This window comes from Salvelinus alpinus, chromosome 21 (assembly GCF_045679555.1).
Source record: "Salvelinus alpinus chromosome 21, SLU_Salpinus.1, whole genome shotgun sequence".
NCBI classification, from domain to species: Eukaryota; Metazoa; Chordata; class Actinopteri; order Salmoniformes; family Salmonidae; genus Salvelinus; species Salvelinus alpinus.
In genome coordinates this window covers 49,100,874-49,125,495 of record NC_092106.1, presented here as the reverse complement: position 1 = coordinate 49,125,495, position 24,622 = coordinate 49,100,874, and the positions used below count along the sequence as shown (strand labels likewise).

The window sequence follows — 24,622 nt, the reverse complement described above, 5'->3', positions numbered from 1 at the left end:
CGCTCAAGGTCATAAACGATATCGTAACCGCCATCGATAGGAAACAATACTGTGCAGCCGTATTCATTGACCTGGCCAAGGCCTTTGACTCTGTCAATCACCACATCCTCATTGGCAGACTCGACAGCCTTGGTTTCTCTAATGATTGCCTCGCCTGGTTCACCAACTACTTCTCTGATCGAGTTCAGTGTGTCAAATCGGAGGGTCTGTTGTCCGGGCCTCTGGCAGTCTCTATGGGGGTGCCACAGGGTTCAATTTCTTGGACCGACTCTCTTCTCTGTTTACATCAATGATGTCGCTCTTGCTGCTGGTGATTCTCTGATCCACCTCTACGCAGACGACACTATTCTGTATACTTCTGGCCCTTCTTTTGACACTGTGTTAACAACCCTCCAGGCGAGCTTCAATGCCATACAACTCTCCTTCCGTGGCCTCCAACTGCTCTTAAATACAAGTAAAACCAAATGCATGCTCTTCAACCGATCGCTGCCTGCTCCTGCCCGCCTGTCCAACATCACTACTTTGGACGGCTCTGACTTAGAATATGTGGACACCTACAAATACCTAGGTGTCTGGTTAGACTGCAAACTCTCCTTCCAGACTCACATCAAACATCTCCAATCCAAAGTCAAATCTAGAATTGGCTTCCTATTCCGCAACAAAGCATCCTTTACTCATGCTGCCAAACATACCCTTGTAAAACTGACCATCCTACCGATCCTCGACTTCGGTGATGTCATTTACAAAATAGCCTCCAAAACCCTACTCAATAAATTGGATGCAGTCTATCACAGTGCCATCCGTTTTGTCACCAAAGCCCCATATACTACCCACCACTGCGACCTGTACACTCTCGTTGGCTGGCCCTCGCTTCATACTCGTCGCCAAACCCACTGGTTCCAGGTCATCTACAAGACCCTGCTAGGTAAAGTCCCCCCTTATCTCAGCTCGCTGGTCACCATAGCAGCACCTACCTGTAGCACGCGCTCCAGCAGGTATATCTCTCTAGTCACCCCCAAAACCAATTCTTCCTTTGGACGCCTCTCCTTCCAGTTCTCTGCTGCCAATGACTGGAACGAACTACAAAAATCTCTGAAACTGGAAACACCTATCTCCCTCACTAGCTTTAAGCACCAGCTGTCAGAGCAGCTCATAGATTACTGCACCTGTATATAACCCATCTACAATTTAGCCCAAACAACTACCTCTTTACCTACTGTATTTATTTATTAATTTATTTTGCTCCTTTGCACCCCTTTATTTCTGTCTCTACTTTGCACTTTCTTCCACCGCAAACCAACCATTCCATTGTTTTTTTAGTTTTTATTTTACGTGCTGTGTTGTACTCACTTCGCCTCCATGGCCTTTTATATTTTTATTTATTTATACATATATTTGTTTGCCTTCACCTCCCTTATCTCACCTCACTTGCTCACATTGTATATAGACTTATTTTTATTTTTTTTCACTGTATTATTGACTATATGTTGTTTTACTCCATGTGTAACTATGTGTTGTTGTATGTGTCGAACTGCTTTGCTTTATCTTGGCCAGGTCGCAATTGTAAATGAGAACGTGTTCTCAATTTGCCTACCTGGTTAAATAAAGGTTAAATAAAATAAAATAAATAAAATAAAATCTATACATAGTCACTTTACCCCTACCTACATGTACACTGCTGCTACTCTCTGTTTATTATCTATACATAGTCACTTTACCCCTACCTACATGTACACTGCTGCTACTCTCTGTTTATTATCTATACATAGTCACTTTACCCCTACCTACATGTACACTGCTGCTACTCTCTGTTTATTATCTATACATAGTCACTTTACCCCTACCTACATGTACACTGCTGCTACTCTCTGTTTATTATCTATACATAGTCACTTTACCCCTACCTACATGTACACTGCTGCTACTCTCTGTTTATTATCTATACATAGTCACTTTACCCCTACCTACATGTACACTGCTGTTACTCTCTGTTTATTATCTATGTGTAGTCACTTCACCCCTACCTACATGTACACTGCTGCTACTCTCTGTTTATTATCTATACATAGTCACTTTACCCCTACCTACATGTACACTGCTGCTACTCTCTGTTTATTATCTATACAGTCACTTTACCCCTACCTACATGTTCACTGCTGCTACTCGCTGTTAATTATCTATGCATAGTCACTTTACCCCTACCTACATGTACACTGCTGCTACTCTCTGTTTATTATCTATACAGTCACTTTACCCCTACCTACATGTACACTGCTGCTACTCTCTGTTTATTATCTATGTATAGTCACTTTACCCCTACCTACATGTACACTGCTGCTACTCTCTGTTTATTATCTATACAGTCACTTTACCCCCACCTACATGTACACTGCTGCTACTCTCTGTTTATTATCTATACAGTCACTTTACCCCCACCTACATGTACACTGCTGCTACTCTCTGTTTATTATCTATACAGTCACTTTACCCCCACCTACATGTACACTGCTGCTACTCTCTGTTTATTATCTATACATAGTCACTTTACCCCTACCTACATGTACACTGCTGCTACTCTCTGTTTATTATCTATACAGTCACTTTACCCCTACCTACATGTACACTGCTGCTACTCTCTGTTTATTATCTATACATAGTCACTTTACCCCTACCTACATGTACACTGCTGCTACTCTCTGTTTATTATCTATACATAGTCACTTTACCCCTACCTACATGTACACTGCTGCTACTCTCTGTTTATTATCTATACATAGTCACTTTACCCCTACCTACATGTACACTGCTGCTACTCTCTGTTTATTATCTATACATAGTCACTTTACCCCTACCTACATGTACACTGCTGCTACTCTCTGTTTATTATCTATACATAGTCACTTTACCCCTACCTACATGTACACTGCTGTTACTCTCTGTTTATTATCTATGTGTAGTCACTTCACCCCTACCTACATGTACACTGCTGCTACTCTCTGTTTATTATCTATACATAGTCACTTTACCCCTACCTACATGTACACTGCTGCTACTCTCTGTTTATTATCTATACAGTCACTTTACCCCTACCTACATGTTCACTGCTGCTACTCGCTGTTAATTATCTATGCATAGTCACTTTACCCCTACCTACATGTACACTGCTGCTACTCTCTGTTTATTATCTATACAGTCACTTTACCCCTACCTACATGTACACTGCTGCTACTCTCTGTTTATTATCTATGTATAGTCACTTTACCCCTACCTACATGTACACTGCTGCTACTCTCTGTTTATTATCTATACAGTCACTTTACCCCCACCTACATGTACACTGCTGCTACTCTCTGTTTATTATCTATACAGTCACTTTACCCCCACCTACATGTACACTGCTGCTACTCTCTGTTTATTATCTATACAGTCACTTTACCCCCACCTACATGTACACTGCTGCTACTCTCTGTTTATTATCTATACATAGTCACTTTACCCCTACCTACATGTACACTGCTGCTACTCTCTGTTTATTATCTATACAGTCACTTTACCCCTACCTACATGTACACTGCTGCTACTCTCTGTTTATTATCTATACAGTCACTTTACCCCTACCTACATGTACACTGCTGCTACTCTCTGTTTATTATCTATGTGTAGTCACTTTACCCCTACCTACATGTACACTGCTGCTACTCTCTGTTTATTATCTATGCGTAGTCACTTTACCCCTACCTACATGTACACTGCTGCTACTGTCTGTTTATTATCTATACATAGTCACTTTACCCCTACCTACATGTACACTGCTGCTACTCTCTGTTTATTATCTATACATAGTCACTTTACCCCTACCTACATGTACACTGCTGCTACTCTCTGTTTATTATCTATACAGTCACTTTACCCCTACCTACATGTACACTGCTGCTACTCTCTGTTTATTATCTATACATAGTCACTTTACCCCTACCTACATGTACACTGCTGCTACTGTCTGTTTATTATCTATGTGTAGTCACTTTACCCCTACCTACATGTACACTGCTGCTACTCTCTGTTTATTATCTATACATAGTCACTTTACCCCTACCTACATGTACACTGCTGCTACTCTCTGTTTATTATCTATACATAGTCACTTTACCCCTACCTACATGTACACTGCAGCTACTCTCTGTTTATTATCTATACATAGTCACTTTACCCCTACCTACATGTACACTGCTGTTACTCTCTGTTTATTATCTATACATAGTCACTTTACCCCTACCTACATGTACACTGCTGCTACTCTGTTTATTATCTATGCATAGTCACTTTACCCCTACCTACATGTACACTGCTGCTACTCTCTGTTTATTATCTATACATAGTCACTTTACCCCTACCTACATGTACACTGCTGCTACTCTCTGTTTATTATCTATACATAGTCACTTTACCCCTACCTACATGTACACTGCTGCTACTCTCTGTTTATTATCTATACATAGTCACTTTACCCCTACCTACATGTACACTGCTGCTACTCTCTGTTTATTATCTATACATAGTCACTTTACCCCTACCTACATGTACACTGCTGCTACTCTCTGTTTATTATCTATACATAGTCACTTTACCCCTACCTACATGTACACTGCTGCTACTCTCTGTTTATTATCTATACATAGTCACTTTACCCCCACCTACATGTACACTGCTGCTACTCTCTGTTTATTATCTATACATAGTCACTTTACCCCTACCTACATGTACACTGCTGCTACTCTCTGTTTATTATGTATGCATAGTCACTTTACCCCTACCTACATGTACACTGCTGCTACTGTCTGTTTATTATCTATACATAGTCACTTTACCCCTACCTACATGTACACTACCGGTCAAAAGATGGACACACCTATTCATTCAAGGGTTTTTCTTTATTTTTTTAAATTTCTTTATTTTTCTATTTTCTACATTGTAAGATAATAATGAAAACATAAACACTATGAAATAACACATATGGAATCATATAGTAACCAGAAAAGTGTTAAACAAATCTTCTAATAGCCTTGATTTAAAAAAAATATATATATATATATTTGATGAGAATATAATTTGAATCAGGTGTTTAATCCAGTAGCAAGATTAAACCCTCGTCTAGAGTATAGTGGGAGTCTAGCGTATAGTGGGAGTCTAGCGTATAGTGGGAGTCTAGCGTATAGTGGGAGTCTAGCGTATAGTGGGAGTCTAGCGTATAGTGGGAGTCTAGCGTATAGTGGGAGTCTAGAGTATAGTGGGAGTCTAGCGTATAGTGAGGGTCCAGAGTATAGTGACCCTGTATAACAACACCTATCATACTACTATGGCTGACCCTGTAAAACAACACCTATCATACTACTATGACTGACCCTGTAAAACAACACCTATCATACTACTATGACTGACCCTGTAAAACAACACCTATCATACTACTATGGCTGACCCTGTAAAACAACACCTATCATACTACTATGACTGACCCTGTAAAACAACACCTATCATACTACTATGACTGACCCTGTAAAACAACACCTATCATACTACTATGGCTGACCCTGTAAAACAACACCTATCATACTACTATGACTGACCCTGTAAAACAACACCTATCATACTACTATGGCTGACCCTGTAAAACAACACCTATCATACTACTATGACTGACCCTGTAAAACAACACCTATCATACTACTATGGCTGACCCTGTAAAACAACACCTATCATACTACTATGACTGACCCTGTAAAACAACACCTATCATACTACTATGGCTGACCCTGTAAAACAACACCTATCATACTACTATGGCTGACCCTGTAAAACAACACCTATCATACTACTATGGCTGACCCTGTAAAACAACACCTATCATACTACTATGGCTGACCCTGTAAAACAACACCTATCATACTACTATGACTGACCCTGTAAAACAACACCTATCATACTACTATGGCTGACCCTGTAAAACAACACCTATCATACTACTATGGCTGACCCTGTAAAACAACACCTATCATACTACTATGACTGACCCTGTAAAACAACACCTATCATACTACTATGACTGACCCTGTAAAACAACACCTATCATACTACTATGGCTGACCCTGTAAAACAACACCTATCATACTACTATGACTGACCCTGTAAAACAACACCTATCATACTACTATGGCTGACCCTGTAAAACAACACCTATCATACTACTATGGCTGACCCTGTAAAACAACACCTATCATACTACTATGGCTGACCCTGTAAAACAACACCTATCATACTACTATGGCTGACCCTGTAAAACAACACCTATCATACTACTATGACTGACCCTGTAAAACAACACCTATCATACTACTATGACTGACCCTGTAAAACAACACCTATCATACTACTATGACTGACCCTGTAAAACAACACCTATCATACTACTATGACTGACCCTGTAAAACAACACCTATCATACTACTATGACTGACCCTGTAAAACAACACCTATCATACTACTATGACTGACCCTGTAAAACAACACCTATCATACTACTATGACTGACCCTGTAAAACAACACCTATCATACTACTATGACTGACCCTGTAAAACAACACCTATCATACTACTATGACTGACCCTGTAAAACAACACCTATCATACTACTATGACTGACCCTGTAAAACAACACCTATCATACTACTATGACTGACCCTGTAAAACAACACATTACACTGCACCTATCATACTACTATGACTTACCCTGTAAAACAACACCTATCATACTACTATGACTGACCCTGTAAAACAACACCTATCATACTACTATGACTGACCCTGTAAAACAACACCTATCATACTACTATGACTGACCCTGTAAAACAACACCTATCATACGACTGTGACTGTCCCTGTAAAACAACACCTATCATACGACTGTGACTGACCCTGTTCAACAACACCTATCATACTACTATGACTGACCCTGTAAAACAACACCTATCATACTACTATGGCTGACCCTGTAAAATAACACCTATCATACTACTATGACTGACCCTGTAAAACAACACATTACACTGCACCTATCATACTACTATGACTGACCCTGTAAAACAACACATTACACTGCACCTATCATACTACTATGACTGACCCTGTAAAACAATACCTATCATACTACTATGACTGACCCTGTAAAACAACACATTACACTGCACCTATCATACTACTATGACTTACCCTGTAAAACAACACCTATCATACTACTATGACTGACCCTGTAAAACAACACATTACACTGCACCTATCATACTACTATGACTGACCCTGTAAAACAACACATTACACTGCACCTATCATACTACTATGACTTACCCTGTAAAACAACACCTATCATACTACTATGACTGACCCTGTAAAACAACACATTACACTGCACCTATCATACTACTATGACTGACCCTGTAAAACAACACATTACACTGCACCTATCATACTACTATGACTGACCCTGTAAAACAATACCTATCATACTACTATGACTGACCCTGTAAAACAACACATTACACTGCACCTATCATACTACTATGACTTACCCTGTAAAACAACACCTATCATACTACTATGACTGACCCTGTAAAACAACACATTACACTGCACCTATCATACTACTATGACTGACCCTGTAAAACAACACATTACACTGCACCTATCATACTACTATGACTGACCCTGTAAAACAATACCTATCATACTACTATGACTGACCCTGTAAAACAACACATTACACTGCACCTATCATACTACTATGACTTACCCTGTAAAACAACACCTATCATACTACTATGGCTGACCCTGTAAAACAACACCTATCATACTACTATGACTGACCCTGTAAAACAACACCTATCATACTACTATGACTGACCCTGTAAAACAACACCTATCATACTACTATGACTGACCCTGTAAAACAACACCTATCATACTACTATGACTGACCCTGTAAAACAACACCTATCATACTACTATGACTGACCCTGTAAAACAACACCTATCATACTACTATGACTGACCCTGTAAAACAACACATTACACTGCACCTATCATACTACTATGACTGACCCTGTAAAACAACACCTCTCATACTACTATGACTGACCCTGTAAAACAACACATTACACTGCACCTATCATACTACTATGGCTGACCCTGTAAAACAACACCTATCATACTACTATGACTGACCCTGTAAAACAACACATTACACTGCACCTATCATACTACTATGACTGACCCTGTAAAACAACACATTACACTGCACCTATCATACTACTATGGCTGACCCTGTAAAACAACACCTATCATACTACTATGACTGACCCTGTACAACAACACATTACACTGCACCTATCATACTACTATGACTGACCCTGTAAAACAACACCTATCATACTACTATGAATGACCCTGTACAACAACACATTACACTGCACCTATCATACTACTATGACTGACCCTGTAAAACAACACCTATCATACTACTATGACCCTGTAAAACAACACCTATCATACTACTATGACTGACCCTGTAAAACAACACCTATCATACTACTATGGCTGACCCTGTAAAACAACACCTATCATACTACTATGACTGACCCTGTAAAACAACACCTATCATACTACTATGGCTGACCCTGTAAAACAACACCTATCATACTACTATGGCTGACCCTGTAAAATAACACCTATCATACTACTATGATTGACCCTGTAAAACAACACATTACACTGCACCTATCATACTACTATGACTGACCCTGTAAAACAACACCTATCATACTACTATGACTGACCCTGTAAAACAACAATTTACACTGCACCTATCATACTACTATGACTTACCCTGTAAAACAACACCTATCATACTACTATGACTGACCCTGTAAAACAACACCTATCATACTACTATGACTGACCCTGTAAAACAACACCTATCATACTACTGTGACTGACCCTGTAAAACAACACCTATCATACTACTATGACTGACCCTGTAAAACAACACCTATCATACTACTATGACTGACCCTGTAAAACAACACCTATCATACTACTATGACTGACCCTGTAAAACAACACCTATCATACTACTATGACTGACCCTGTAAAACAACACCTATCATACTACTATGACTGACCCTGTAAAACAACACCTATCATACTACTATGACTGACCCTGTACAACAACACCTATCATACTACTATGGCTGACCCTGTAAAACAACACCTATCATACTACTATGACTGACCCTGTAAAACAACACCTATCATACTACTATGACTGACCCTGTAAAACAACACATTACACTGCACCTATCATACTACTATGACTTACCCTGTAAAACAACACCTATCATACTACTATGACTGACCCTGTAAAACAACACCTATCATACTACTATGACTGACCCTGTAAAACAACACCTATCATACTACTATGACTGACCCTGTAAAACAACACCTATCATACTACTATGACTGACCCTGTAAAACAACACCTATCATACTACTGTGACTGACCCTGTAAAACAACACATTACACTGCACCTATCATACTACTATGACTTACCCTGTAAAACAACACCTATCATACTACTATGACTGACCCTGTAAAACAACACCTATCATACTACTATGACTGACCCTGTAAAACAACACCTATCATACTACTATGACTGACCCTGTAAAACAACACCTATCATACTACTATGACTGACCCTGTAAAACAACACCTCTCATACTACTATGACTGACCCTGTAAAACAACACATTACACTGCACCTATCATACTACTATGACTGACCCTGTAAAACAACACCTATCATACTACTATGACTGACCCTGTAAAACAACACATTACACTGCACCTATCATACTACTATGACTTACCCTGTAAAACAACACCTATCATACTACTATGACTGACCCTGTAAAACAATACATTACACTGCACCTATCATACTACTATGACTGACCCTGTAAAACAACACCTATCATACTACTATGGCTCTCTACCGGTCAGGCTCTGGCTCTCTACCGGTCAGGCTCTGGCTCCCTACCGGTCGGGCTCTGGCTCTCTACCGGTCGGGCTCTGGCTCCCTACCGGTCGGGCTCTGGCTCCCTACCGGTCGGGCTCTGGCTCTCTACCGGTCGGGCTCTGGCTCCCTACCGGTCGGGCTCTGGCTCCCTACCGGTCGGGCTCTGGCTCTCTACCGGTCGGGCTCTGGCTCTCTACCGGTCAGGCTCTTGCTCTCTACCGGTCGGGCTCAGGCTCTTGCTCTCTACCGGTCGGGCTCAGGCTCTGGCTCTCTACCGGTCAGGCTCTGGCTCTCTACCGGTCAGGCCCTGGCTCCCTACCGGTCAGGCCCTGGCTCCCTACCGGTCAGGCCCTGGCTCTCTACCGGTCAGGCTCTGGCTCTCTACCGGTCAGGCCCTGGCTCCCTACCGGTCAGGCTCTGGCTCCCTACCGGGCAGGCTCGGGCTCTCCCATCATAATAGACCCACTAGTATCAGAACGTCTCTCTCGTTACAGAGTAGACCCACTAGTATCAGAAATAATTCTAAAATGCTTTGTGTTTTTTACATTGTGTGACACACTGGAGTTCACTGCTTTCTTCTGATTTAGAATAGGAGTGGTATAGCCAACATATTGGATGTTAGAGAGTGCTGTCATGCACCATGTGGCCACACTCTCTCTCTCTCTCACACACACACACACACACACACACACACACGCGCGCGCGCATACATACACAGGAAGGGAGGGAGCAGGTTTTAACGAGGGCCAGGAGTGAAGTCATATTTTTGTCTCTTTTTTTTAACCAGGAGCTTTGCTATAGATCATTTTCCCTCCAGGTCTACGCCATGCAGAGGGAGAGGGGATGGAGAGAGAAAAAGGGAAAGGAAACAAAAAGAAAATATTCTTTAGAAAGCGAAAAGAAGCTTCAGAGAGTGCATGAGAAAGAGAGAGGGATAGGGAGGGATTAGAAAGTAGAGGTACAAAAAGATGGAGGGTTTCCACAAGTGAGATGTTCTGTTCTCACGGAGATACTACTCTTTGTGATATAAAGATGGGTGTTATAACAAAACAATTTATGAATTAAAAGTGTTTCTGGAAAGATGTTTAATATCTGCAGCAATGTTTTTCCGATAGGCTACTTTGATTGTTGATCAGCCGTAAAAATACAATAAGAGTTAGCCGGTATGCATGTCGAGTAATTTGGTTTTTGGTGACAAACCTTTTGTTTGCGGCTCCACATTTTTATATTTCACACTTTGCGTTCATGCATTTGTTAATTAAAAGTTACTACTGTGAAGTGAACGTGTTTTTAAGATAAGATTTAATGTTTAAAGACAAGCTAAAGAATGTCAACACTTACTGTGTTTTAGTGATGGGAAGGCATGATACCAAATCTACGAGGCTTGATTCAAATGTACAAGTAGTCTGATCCAATACCACAGTGTTTATCTTGATGCTACTTTCCTAGTAAATATCGAGGGTCTTATTCTGATTCATGATCGATGCTTGGCTGCCGTTATAGGCTATATTCATAATCTATCTGTGGTTTAAAGCGCCCGTGCCAAGACCGTAGTGGGCACATTCACTATATAACGCATTTCATTTCAGACAAAACCATCAATAGAGCTGAAAATTGAAATCCGTGTAACTTTTACGTGCACTACATCACCACGCACACACAGCCTTTTATCAAGCAAGTCAATTTGATGGAAACTCATCTATAATGGGAAAATGTGCATATTGATTTTATGCTGATTTTAAAGAAATATATAATTTTAAATATTCGCATGAAAATCTGTCGCCAATTGGTTAGAAACCTTGCTAGTGATGTAGTTTGCAGCTTTGGGCATCACACTACCGTCTGACGGATGTAGGAACTGCTGGACAGAGACTGCCGATCCCTGCTGGAAGCTTTTAGTTTTTTATCGAAATGTTTCACCTTGTCAGGTGGAAAGATGGCTCAGGTCATAGACCCACATGGCAGAGGAATCTATCTGAAAATCGCAGCACACTAGTATCGAATCTTGAGAGCCTATTTCGATTTGTTTTCCCCTCAGTGATTGTGAATGAAACAGCTGTTTTTGATAATATAAATATAAAATAAAAAATATATAAAATTTTAAAAAGACATTTGAATACACATATATACAGTGGGGAGAACAAGTATTTGATACACTGCCGATTTTGCAGGTTTTCCTACTTACAAAGCATGTAGAGGTCTGTCATTTTTATCATAGGTACACTTCAACTGTGAGAGACGGAATCTAAAACAAAAATCCAGAAAATCACATTGTATGATTTTTAAGTAATTAATTTGCATTTTATTGCATGACATAAGTATTTGATCACCTACCAACCAGTAAGAATTCCGGCTCTCACAGACCTGTTAGTTTTTCTTTAAGAAGCCCTCCTGTTCTCCACTCATTACCTGTATTAACTGCACCTGTTTGAACTCGTTACCTGTATAAAAGACACCTGTCCACACACTCAATCAAACAGACTCCAACCTCTCCACAATGGCCAAGACCAGAGAGCTGTGTAAGGACATCAGGGATAAATTGTAGACCTGTACAAGGCTGGGATGGGCTACAGGACAATAGCCAAGCAGCTTGGTGAGAAGGCAACAACTGTTGGCACAATTATTAGAAAATGGAAGAAGTTCAAGATGACGGTCAATCACCCTCGGTCTGGGGCTCCATGCAAGATCTCACCTCGTGGGGCATCAATGATCATGAGGAATGTGAGGGATCAGCCCAGAACTACACGGCAGGACCTGGTCAATGACCTGAAGAGAGCTGGGACCACAGTCTCAAAGAAAACCATTAGTAACACACTACGCCGTCATGGATTAAAATCCTGCAGCGCACGCAAGGTCCCCCTGCTCAAGCCAGCGCATGTCCAGGCCCGTCTGAAGTTTGCCAATGACCATCTGGATGATCCAGAGGAGGAATGGGAGAAGGTCATGTGGTCTGATGAGACAAAAATAGAGCTTTTTGCTCTAAACTCCACTCGCCGTGTTTGGAGGAATAGAAGGATGAGTACAACCCCAAGAACACCATCCCAACCGTGAAGCATGGAGGTGGAAACATCATTCTTTGGGGATGCTTTTCTGCAAAGGGGACAGGACGACTGCACCGTATTGAAGGGAGGATGGATGGGGCCATGTATCGCGAGATCTTGACCAACAACCTCCTTCCCTCAGTAAGAGCATTGAAGATGGGTCGTGGCTGGGTCTTCCAGCATGACAACGACCCGAAACACACAGCCAGGGCAACTAAGGAGTGGCTCCGTAAGAAGCATCTCAAGGTCCTGGAGTGGCCTAGCCAGTCTCCAGACCTGAACCCAATAGAAAATCTTTGGAGGGAGCCGAAAGTCCGTATTGCCCAGCGACAGCCCCGAAACCTGAAGGATCTGGAGAAGGTCTGTATGGAGGAGTGGGCCAAAATCCCTGCTGCAGTGTGTGCAAACCTGGTCAAGAACTACAGGAAACGTATGATCTCTGTAATTGCAAACTAAGGTTTCTGTACCAAATATTCAGTTCTGCTTTTCTGATGTATCAAATACTTATGTCATGCAATAAAATGCAAATTAATTAATTAAAAATCATACAATGTGATTTTCTGGATTTTTGTTTTAGATTCATTCTCTCACAGTTGAAGTGTACCTATGATAAAAATTACAGACCTCTACATGCTTTGTAAGTAGGAAAACCTGCAAAATTGTCAGTGTATCAAATACTTGTTCTCCCCACTGTATATATTTTTTTGTCAAAGTGAGTTAAATATGTTTAATTCCTTAGTTCAACCCCCATTCAAAATTGTCAGGCACTTGCCACGTGATAAATTACGTACAAAGCTTTGTTTTGATCCTGCTGTGGATTTCAAAACTTTGACCTCTACTGGACACCACTTACAAACAAACAAACAAACAAATGATCCTACTCTCGCTTGACAAGTGTCTCAGCCTGTAAAGCAGCGGTGAATAGGACTCTTGACCTGGAGGTACAGGATCCAGTTCCTGTTTTTAGATCATAAAAACAAAATGATATGCACCTCCAGAAATTGCAGCCCAAAATAAATGCTTGACAGAGTTCAACAGACAAATATCAACATCAACTGTTCAGAGGAGACTGCGTGAATCAGTCCTTCACGGTCGAATTGCTGCAAGGAAACCACTACTAAAGGACACCGATAAGAAGACACTTGCCTGGGCCAAGAAACACGAGCAGTTAGACCAGTGGAAATCTGTCCTTTGGTGTGATGAGTCCAAATTTGAGATTTTTGGTTCCAACTGCCGTGTCTTTGTGACGCAGAGTAGGTGAACGGATGATCTCCACATGTGTAGTTCCCACCATGAAGCATGGAGGGGGTGGTATGCTTTGCTGGTGACACAGTCAGTGATTTATTTTGAATTCAAGGCACACTTAACCAGCATGGTTACCACAGCATTCTGCAGCGATACGCCATCCCATCTGGTTTGCGCTTAGTCCCGCTATCAATTGTTTTTCAATAGGACAATGACCCAACACACCTCCAGGCTGTGTAAGGGCTATTTGACCAAGAAGGAGAGTGATGGAGTGCTGTATCAGATGGCCTGGCCTCCACAATTATCTGACAACCCAATTCAGATGGTTTGGGATGAGTTGGACCGCAGAGTGAAGGAAAAGCAGCCAACAAGTCCTCAGCATATGTGGGAACTCCTTCAAGACTGTTGGAAAAGTATTTCTCATGAAGCTGGTTGAGAGAATGCCAAGAGTGTGCAAAGCTGTCATCAAAGCAAAGGGTGGCTACTTTGAAGAATCTCAAATATATAAATAATATTTTGATTTATTTAACACACTTTTTTGGTTACTACATGATTCCATATGTGTTGTTTCATAGTTTTGATGTCTTCACTATTATAATTTTTTAAATTCGGAGTATTTATAAACATAGACTGATCTGTTTTTTTTCTTTCTTTAACATCCTAAATCTCAATGGCGCGTCCGTCTTTTGTAAATGTGTACGCTTGAGGTGAAAAGTAGGTCACCTCCATATTATGCTCGTTCCAAAGTTAACATTACCAGGTGATCGATGACGTCCGAAGCTTTGCTTGACAAGAGCACTAACTTATGTTGCTCTTCGTCCTGTTTAGTTTGGACTTTGACTTTATTGGATAAAACCGAAGAAATGCAGAATTTACATTAGTTTAATAAAGAAATCACTTAGAAAAAAATAATAATGCTTAAAATACATGGCGTAATAGAATACAGTACACTACAGGATATATTTTTATGGTGGAAACAAATCTAAAAATGTGCTTGTTTAAAAATACTTTTGAGGGAATACATTTAAGAGCTAGAGTTGTTGTAAAGTCTGACAGCAGTGGGTGGAGTTGAGTTTCTCAGGTGATTCGTACGGGCAGTGGTACAGGACAGGTTGTGGCTACATCTCAGGTGATTCGTACGGGCAGTGGTACAGGACAGGTTGTGGCTACATCTCAGGTGATTCGTACGGGCAGTGGTACAGGACAGGTTGTGGCTACATCTCAGGTGATTCGTACGGGCAGTGGTACAGGACAGGTTGTGGCTACATCTCAGGTGATTCGTACGGGCAGTGGTACAGGACAGGTTGTGGCTACATCTCAGGTGATTCGTACGGGCAGTGGTACAGGACAGGTTGTGGCTAGATCTCAGGTGATTCGTACGGGCAGTGGTACAGGACAGGTTGTGGCTACATCTCAGGTGATTCGTACGGGCAGTGGTACAGGACAGGTTGTGGCTACATCTCAGGTGATTTGTTCCGACAGTGATACAGGGTGGTGATGCAGTGATACAAGACAGTGTTGCATCGATGCAGGGTGGGGATGCAGGGCGGTGATGCAGGACAGTGATGCGGTGATACAGGGCGGCGATGCAGGGCGGCGATACAGGGCGGCGATGCAGGGCGGCAATACAGGGCGGCGATGCAGGGCGGCGATGCAGGGCGGCAATACAGGGCGGCGATGCAGGGCGGCGATGCAGGGCGGCGATGCAGGGCGGCGATGCAGGGCGGCGATACAGGGCGGCGATGCAGGGCGGCGATACAGGGCGGCGATGCAGGGCGGCGATGCAGGGCGGCGATGCAGTGGTGCGGCGAAGCAGTATTGCGATACAGGGCAGTGATGCAGAGCGGCGATACAGTGATGCAGTGTTACAGGACAGTGATGCAGTATTGCGATACAGGGCAGTGATGCAGGGCGGCGATACAGGGCGGCGATACAGGGCAGTAGTGCGGCGATGCAGTATTGCGATACAGGGCAGTGATGCAGGGCGGCGATACAGTGATGCAGTGTTACAGGACAGTGATGCAGTATTGCGATACAGGGCGGCGATACAGGGCAGTAGTGCGGCGATGCAGTATTGCGATACAGGGCAGTGATGCAGGGCGGTGATACAGTGATGCAGTGTTACAGGACAGTGATGCGGCGATACAGGGCGATGTTAGTGATACAGGGCGGCGATACAGGGCGGCGATACAGGGAGGTGATACAGGGCGGCGATACAGGGCGGCGATACAGGGCGGCGATACAGGGCGGTGATACAGGGCGGCGATGTGGCGATACAGGGCGGCGATACAGGGCGGTGATACAGGACAGGTTGTGGCTGTTTTCTCAGGAGCTTGCTGGTGGTTTAATACTTAATAAATATTCTAAATACTTTTGGTGCCGATTTATTATCAATTTTGCAAATACATGCCCACATATTGGGCAGAAAAACACAATATCAATGTCTGGCATCTCCTTGCTAGGCCTACATCCAGTCTCCTTGCTAGGCCTACATCCAGTCTCCTTGCTAGGCCTACATCCAGTCTCCTTGCTAGGCCTACATCCAGTCTCCTTGCTAGGCCTACATCCAGTCTCCTTGCTAGGCCTACATCCAGTCTCCTTGCTAGGCCTACATCCAGTCTCCTTGCTAGGCCTACATCCAGTCTCCTTGCTAGGCCTACATCCAGTCTCCTTGCTAGGCCTACATCCAGTCTCCTTGCTAGGCCTACATCCAGTCTCCTTGCTAGGCCTACATCCAGTCTCCTTGCTAGGCCTACATCCAGTCTCCTTGCTAGGCCTACATCCAGTCTCCTTGCTAGGCCTACATCCAGTCTCCTTCACATTTAGGAGAATGTAGCCTATATGTTTATAGTACAGAAATCGAATACTATATATGTTATTCTATATGCAGTATGTGTAGTAGAAACATTAAATAAATCATTGTCTTTTGTTTCGTAGATGGTTGGGACAACTTCTCTCACCCGTACAAGAAGAAAGAGTTTGGAAAATGGGAACTGTGTCTGCCCCCCAAGCATGACAAGTCACCAGCCATCGAACACAACACCAAACTCAAGGTAAGCCTACAGTAATGTTATATACACTGCTCAAAAAAATAAAGGGAACACTTAAACAACACAATGTAACTCCAAGTCAATCACACTTCTGTGAAATCAAACTGTCCACTTAGGAAGCAACACTGATTGACAATACATTTCACATGCTGTTGTGCAAATGGAATAGACAACAGATGGAAATTATAGGCAATTAGCAAGACACCCCCAATAAAGGAGTGGTTCTGCAGGTGGTGACCACAGACCACTTCTCAGTTCCTATGCTTCCTGGCTGATGTTTTGGTCACTTTTGAATGTTGGCGGTGCTTTCACTCTAGTGGTAGCATGAGACGGAGTCTACAACCCAGACAAGTGGCTCAGGTAGTGCAGCTCATCCAGGATGGCACATCAATGCGAGCTGTGGCAAGAAGGTTTGTTGTGTCTGTCAGCGTAGTGTCCAGAGCATGGAGGCGCTACCAGGAGACAGGCCAGTACATCAGGAGACGTGGAGGAGGCCGTAGGAGGGCAACAACCCAGCAGCAGGACCGCTACCGCCGCCTTTGTGCAAGGAGGAGCACTGCCAGAGCCCTGCAAAATGACCTCCAGCAGGCCACAAATGTGCATGTGTCTGCTCAATCGGTCAGAAACAGACTCCATGAGGGTGGTATTAGGGCCCGACGTCCACAGGTGGGGGCTGTGCTTACAGCCCAACACCGTGCAGGACGTTTGGCATTTGCCAGAGAACACCAAGATTGGCAAATTCGCCACTGGCGCCCTGTGCTCTTCACAGATGAAAGCAGGTTCACACTGAGCACATGAGCACATGTGACAGACGTGACAGAGTCTGGAGACGCCGTGGAGAACGTTCTGCTGCCTGCAACATCCTCCAGCATGACCGGTTTGGCGGTGGGTCAGTCATGGTGTGGGGTGGCATTTCTTTGGGGGGCCGCACAGCCATACATCTGCTCGCCAGAGGTAGCCTGACTGCCATTAGGTACCGAGATGAGATCCTCAGACCCCTTGTGAGACCATATGCTGGTGCGGTTGGCCCTGGGTTCCTCCTAATGCAAGACAATGCTACACCTCATGTGGCTGGAGTGTGTCAGCAGTTCCTGCAAGAGGAAGGCATTGATGCTATGGACCGCCCGTTCCCCAGACCTGAATCCAATTGAGCACATCTGGGACATCATGTCTCGCTCCATCCACCAACGCCACGTTGCACCACAGACTGTCCAGGAGTTGGCGGATGCTTTAGTCCAGGTCTGGGAGGAGATCCCTCAGGAGACCATCCACCACCTCATCAGGAGCATGCCCAGGCGTTGTAGGGAGGTCATACAGGCACGTGGAGGCCACACACACTACTGAGCCTCATTTCGACTTGTTTTAAGGACATTACATCAAAGTTGGATCAGCCTGTAGTGTGGTTTTCCACTTTAATTTTGAGTGTGACTCCAAATCCAGACCTCCATGGGTTGATAAATTTGATTTCCATTGATAATTTTTGTGTGATTTTGTTGTCAGCACATTCAACTATGTAAAGAAAAAAGTATTTAATAAGAATATTTCATTCATTCAGATCTAGGATGTGTTATTTTAGTGTTCCCTTTATTTTTTTGAGCAGTGTATATTATCCAGCAAGGCCTATAGTAATGCTATATGTTTTCTGCATTCCAAATGGCACTGTATTTGCTTCATAGTGCATTACTGTTGACCAGGGCCCATGTTTAAAGCATTAATGTGTGTCTGTGGTTGTCTTTGTCCTGGCCACTATATTCTGTACCGCTACATCCTCTTGGTCGGGTCTGTATCTGTACCGCTACATCCTCTTGGTCGGATCTGTATCAGTACCGCTACATTCTCTTGGTCGGGTCTGTATCTGTACCGCTACATCCTCTTGGTCGGGTCTGTATCTGTACTGCTACATCCTCTTGGTCGGGTCTGTATCAGTACCGCTACATCCTCTTGGTCGGGTCTGTATCAGTACCGCTACATTCTCTTGGTCGGGTCTGTATCTGTACCGCTACATCCTCTTGGTCGGGTCTGTATCTGTACCACTACAGCCTCTTGGTCGGGTCTGTATCTGTACCTCTACATCCTCTTGGTCGGGTCTGTATCTGTACCGCTACATCCTCTTGGTCGGGTCTGTATCTGTACCGCTACATTCTCTTGGTCGGGTCTGTATCAGTACCGCTACATTCTCTTGGTCGGGTCTGTATCTGTACCGCTACATCCTCTTGGTCGGGTCTGTATCTGTACCGCTACATCCTCTTGGTCGGGTCTGTATCTGTACCGCTACATCCTCTTGGTCGGGTCTGTATCTGTACCACTCCATCCTCTTGGTCGTGTCTGTAGCTGTACCTCTACATCCTCTTGGTCGGGTCTGTTTCTGTACCGCTACATCCTCTTGGTCGGGTCTGTATCTGTACCTCTACATCCTCTTGGTCGGGTCTGTTTCTGTACCGCTACATCCTCTTGGTCGGGTCTGTATCTGTACCACTCCATCCTCTTGGTCGGGTCTGTATCTGTACCACTCCATCCTCTTGGTCGGGTCTGTATCTGTACCTCTACAGCCTCTTGGTCGGGTCTGTATCTGTACCGCTCCATCCTCTTGGTCGGGTCTGTATCTGTACCTCTACAGCCTCTTGGTCGGGTCTGTATCTGTACCGCTCCATCCTCTTGGTCGGGTCTGTATCTGTACCGCTCCATCCTCTTGGTCGGGTCTGTATCTGTACCTCTACATCCTCTTGGTCGGGTCTGTTTCTGTACCGCTACACCCTCTTGGTCGGGTCTGTTTCTGTACCGCTACATCCTCTTGGTCGGGTCTGTATCAGTACCGCTACATCCTCTTGGTCGGGTCTGTTTCTGTACCGCTACATCCTCTTGGTCGGGTCTGTATCTGTACCGCTACATACTCTTGGTCGGGTCTGTTTCTGTACCGCTACACCCTCTTGGTCGGGTCTGTTTCTGTACCGCTACATACTCTTGGTCGGGTCTGTATCTGTACCGCTACACCCTCTTGGTCGGGTCTGTTTCTGTACCGCTACATCCTCTTGGTCTGTATCTGTACCGCTACATCCTCTTGGTCTGTATCTGTACCGCTACAGCCTCTTGGTCTGTATCTGTAGCGCTACATCCTCTTGGTCGGGTCTGTTTCTGTACCGCTACATCCTTTTGGTCGGGTCTGTATCTGTACGGCTACATCTTCTTGGTCGGGTCTGTATCTGTACCTCTACATCCTCTTGGTCGGGTCTGTATCTGTACCTCTACATCCTCTTGGTCGGGTCTGTATCTGTACCTCTACAGCCTCTTGGTCGGGTCTGTATCTGTACCGCTACATCCTCTTGGTCGGATCTGTATCTGTACCGCTACATCCTCTTGGTCGGGTCTGTATCTGTACCTCTACATCCTCTTGGTCGGGTCTGTTTCTGTACCTCTACATCCTCTTGGTCGGGTCTGTATCTGTACCTCTACATCCTCTTGGTCGGGTCTGTTTCTGTACCTCTACATCCTCTTGGTCGGGTCTGTATCTGTACCTCTACAGCCTCTTGGTCGGGTCTGTTTCTGTACCGCTACATCCTCTTGGTCGGGTCTGTATCTGTACCTCTACAGCCTCTTGGTCGGGTCTGTATCTGTACCACTCCATCCTCTTGGTCGGGTCTGTATCTGTACCACTCCATCCTCTTGGTCGGGTCTGTATCTGTACCTCTACAGCCTCTTGGTCGGGTCTGTATCTGTACCTCTACAGCCTCTTGGTCGGGTCTGTATCTGTACCACTACATCCTCTTGGTCGGGTCTGTTTCTGTACCGCTACATCCTCTTGGTCGGGTCTGTATCTGTACCGCTACATCCTCTTGGTCGGGTCTGTATCTGTACCGCTCCATCCTCTTGGTCGGGTCTGTATCTGTACCGCTCCATCCTCTTGGTCGGCTCTGTATCTGTACCTCTACATCCTCTTGGTCGGGTCTGTTTCTGTACCTCTACATCCTCTTGGTCGGGTCTGTATCTGTACGTCTACAGCCTCTTGGTCGGGTCTGTTTCTGTACCGCTACATCCTCTTGGTCGGGTCTGTATCTGTACCGCTACATCCTCTTGGTCGGGTCTGTATCTGTACCGCTACATCCTCTTGGTCGGGTCTGTATCTGTACCGCTACATCCTCTTGGTCGGGTCTGTATCTGTACCGCTACATCCTCTTGGTCGGGTCTGTTTCTGTACCTCTACATCCTCTTGGTCGGGTCTGTATCTGTACCGCTACATCCTCTTGGTCGGGTCTGTTTCTGTACCGCTACATCCTCTTGGTCGGGTCTGTATCTGTACCGCTACATCCTCTTGGTCGGGTCTGTATCTGTACCACTCCATCCTCTTGGTCGGGTCTGTATCTGTACCACTACATCCTCTTGGTCGGGTCTGTATCTGTACCACTCCATCCTCTTGGTCGGGTCTGTATCTGTACCGCTACATCCTCTTGGTCGGGTCTGTATCAGTACCGCTACATCCTCTTGGTCGGGTCTGTATCTGTACCACTCCATCCTCTTGGTCGGGTCTGTATCTGTACCACTACATCCTCTTGGTCGGGTCTGTATCAGTACCGCTACATCCTCTTGGTCGGGTCTGTATCTGTACCTCTACATCCTCTTGGTCGGGTCTGTATCTGTACCGCTACATCCTCTTGGTCGGGTCTGTATCAGTACCGCTACATCCTCTTGGTCGGGTCTGTATCTGTACCACTCCATCCTCTTGGTCGGGTCTGTATCTGTACCACTACATCCTCTTGGTCGGGTCTGTATCAGTACCGCTACATCCTCTTGGTCGGGTCTGTATCTGTACCTCTACATCCTCTTGGTCGGGTCTGTATCTGTAGCGCTACATCCTCTTGGTCGGGTCTGTATCAGTACCGCTACATCCTCTTGGTCGGGTCTGTATCTGTACCTCTACATCCTCTTGGTCGGGTCTGTTTCTGTACCGCTACATCCTCTTGGTCGGGTCTGTATCTGTACCGCTACACCCTCTTGGTCGGGTCTGTATCTGTACCGCTACATCCTCTTGGTCGGGTCTGTATCAGTACCGCTACATCCTCTTGGTCGGGTCTGTATCTGTACCTCTACATCCTCTTGGTCGGGTCTGTTTCTGTACCGCTACATCCTCTTGGTCGGGTCTGTATCTGTACCGCTACACCCTCTTGGTCGGGTCTGTATCTGTACCTCTACAGCCTCTTGGTCGGGTCTGATTTGTAACAGAGAATGTGCTCTCATTAGCTGGTTAAAGGGGCAATCCGCAGTTTAAAAACGATAACAAAGCATACTGTTTCGGTACAAAGCTGAGGGGACGTAGATGGAGAAATGTAACCACTCTCAAATTCATAGATAGAGGTATGGATGCAAGGACTGACCATCCATGATATCAACATTATGGTTTTAAGCATGCTTTGAGGCTATACAGTGTTTGTTTACAAACGTGGGAGTAAAACATTGACTGCTGTATAATATCAAGGTAGCCTACAGTACTGTAGTTTTTGTTCTGATGGGTTATGCTCATAAGGAATGTGTCCGTTATATTCTGCAAGAATCAATGGGTACATATCATACATACAAGTCCAGAAATGGATGTAGCAACTGCATATTGCCCCTTTTTTAAATGTTAAGTCTGTCTGCTAGACTCCTACACACTGTGGGTTGAAGCTAAGGACTGCAACTCTGTGGTAGAATACAGAAGGATAGTTTACAGTGGAATGTGGAGATACAATTTATCTGATGAGAGAATCACGACTGTTTCTACATCCCTCTCTCCCTCATCCCTCTCCCCCATCTGCAGTTCTTATCTCTCCTACTACTATACTGCTCTCTCCCTGTCTGTCTCTCTGTGTCCCCCCTCTCTGTCTCTCTGTGTTCCCCCTCTCCCTCTCTGTCTCTCTGTGTCCCCTCTCTGTCTCGCTGTGTACCCCCTCTCCCTCTCTGTCTCTCTGTGTCCCCCCTCTCTGTCTCTCTGTGTCCCCTCTCTGTCTCTCTGTGTCCCCCCTCTCCCTCTCTGTTTCTCTGTGTCCCCCCTCTCTGTCTCTCTGTGTTCCCCCTCTCCCTCTCTGTCTCTCTGTGTCCTCCCTCTCTGTCTCTCTGTGTCCCCCCTCTCCCTCTCTGTCTCTCTGTGTCCCCCCTCTCCCTCTCTGTCTCTCTGTGTCCCCCCCCCTCTGTCTCTCTGTGTTCCCCCTCTCCCTCTCTGTCTCTCTGTGTCCTCCCTCTCTGTCTCTCTGTGTCCCCCCTCTCCCTCTCTGTCTCTCTGTGTCCCCCCTCTCTGTCTCTCTGTGTCCCCCCTCTCCCTCTCTGTCTCTCTGTGTCCTCCCTCTCTGTCTCTCTGTGTCCCCCCTCTCTGTCTCTCTGTGTTCCCCCTCTCCCTCTCTGTCTCTCTGTGTCCCCCCTCTCTGTCTCTCTGTGTCCCCCCTCTCCCTCTCTGTCTCTCTGTGTCCCCCCTCTCCCTCTCTGTCTCTCTGTGTCCCCCCTCTCCCCCTCTGTCTCTCTGTGTCCCCCCTCTCCCTGTCTGTCTCTCTGTGTCCTCCCTCTCTGTCTCTCTGTGTCCCCCCTCTCCCTCTCTGTCTCTCTGTGTCCCCCCTCTCCCCCTCTGTCTCTCTGTGTCCCCCCTCTCCCTGTCTGTCTCTCTGTGTCCTCCCTCTCTGTCTCTCTGTGTCCCCCCTCTCCCTCTCTGTCTCTCTGTGTCCCTCCCTCAAGCCTCCTCCCTCATCCCTCTAAGCTGCTTGGCTCTTGGTTCTGCCTGGCTCGGAGTTTCCTCATCTAAATTAGTTCCACAGCTACTCCTTCCTGGAACCAAGGGTCCTGCTCCAATCTGTCTCTCTGTCGTATGTGTGTGTGTGTGTACACCAAGGGCCCCGCTCCAATCGTTTGTTTCATGTAAATCAGTTGCCGTGTGCATCATTCTGTGGGGCTCTCTGCTTCTGGGGAACAATATGCCAACTGCAAACAAGCTCTTAGTTCATTGTCTTCATGTCTTTTTTTCCTTCTTTTTTCTAAAAGCTACATCAGTGTCTCTCTCGGTTAATTGCTGTCACAGTCTGTCCTTGTAGAGTGTTCCTGCAAAGGTTTTCCAACACAGCCCAGTGGCTGCTGCCTGCCGTACTCCACACAGTGTCAACTATTTTTACTTTTCAAACTTCACGGTTCTAGTACCAGGGCAGCT

General features: G+C 44.8%; 1 protein-coding gene across 1 annotated transcript in view; it reads left to right on the top strand.

The window, feature by feature from the left end:
• The window catches only part of gbe1b (glucan (1,4-alpha-), branching enzyme 1b), a 393,966-nt gene that overhangs the window by 102,883 nt on the left and 266,461 nt on the right, over positions 1-24,622 (top strand). The window contains exon 3 of the mRNA XM_071358105.1: positions 17,351-17,466. Coding sequence (XP_071214206.1) covers positions 17,351-17,466 — 116 coding nt within the window. The remainder of the gene's footprint in view (positions 1-17,350; positions 17,467-24,622) is intronic.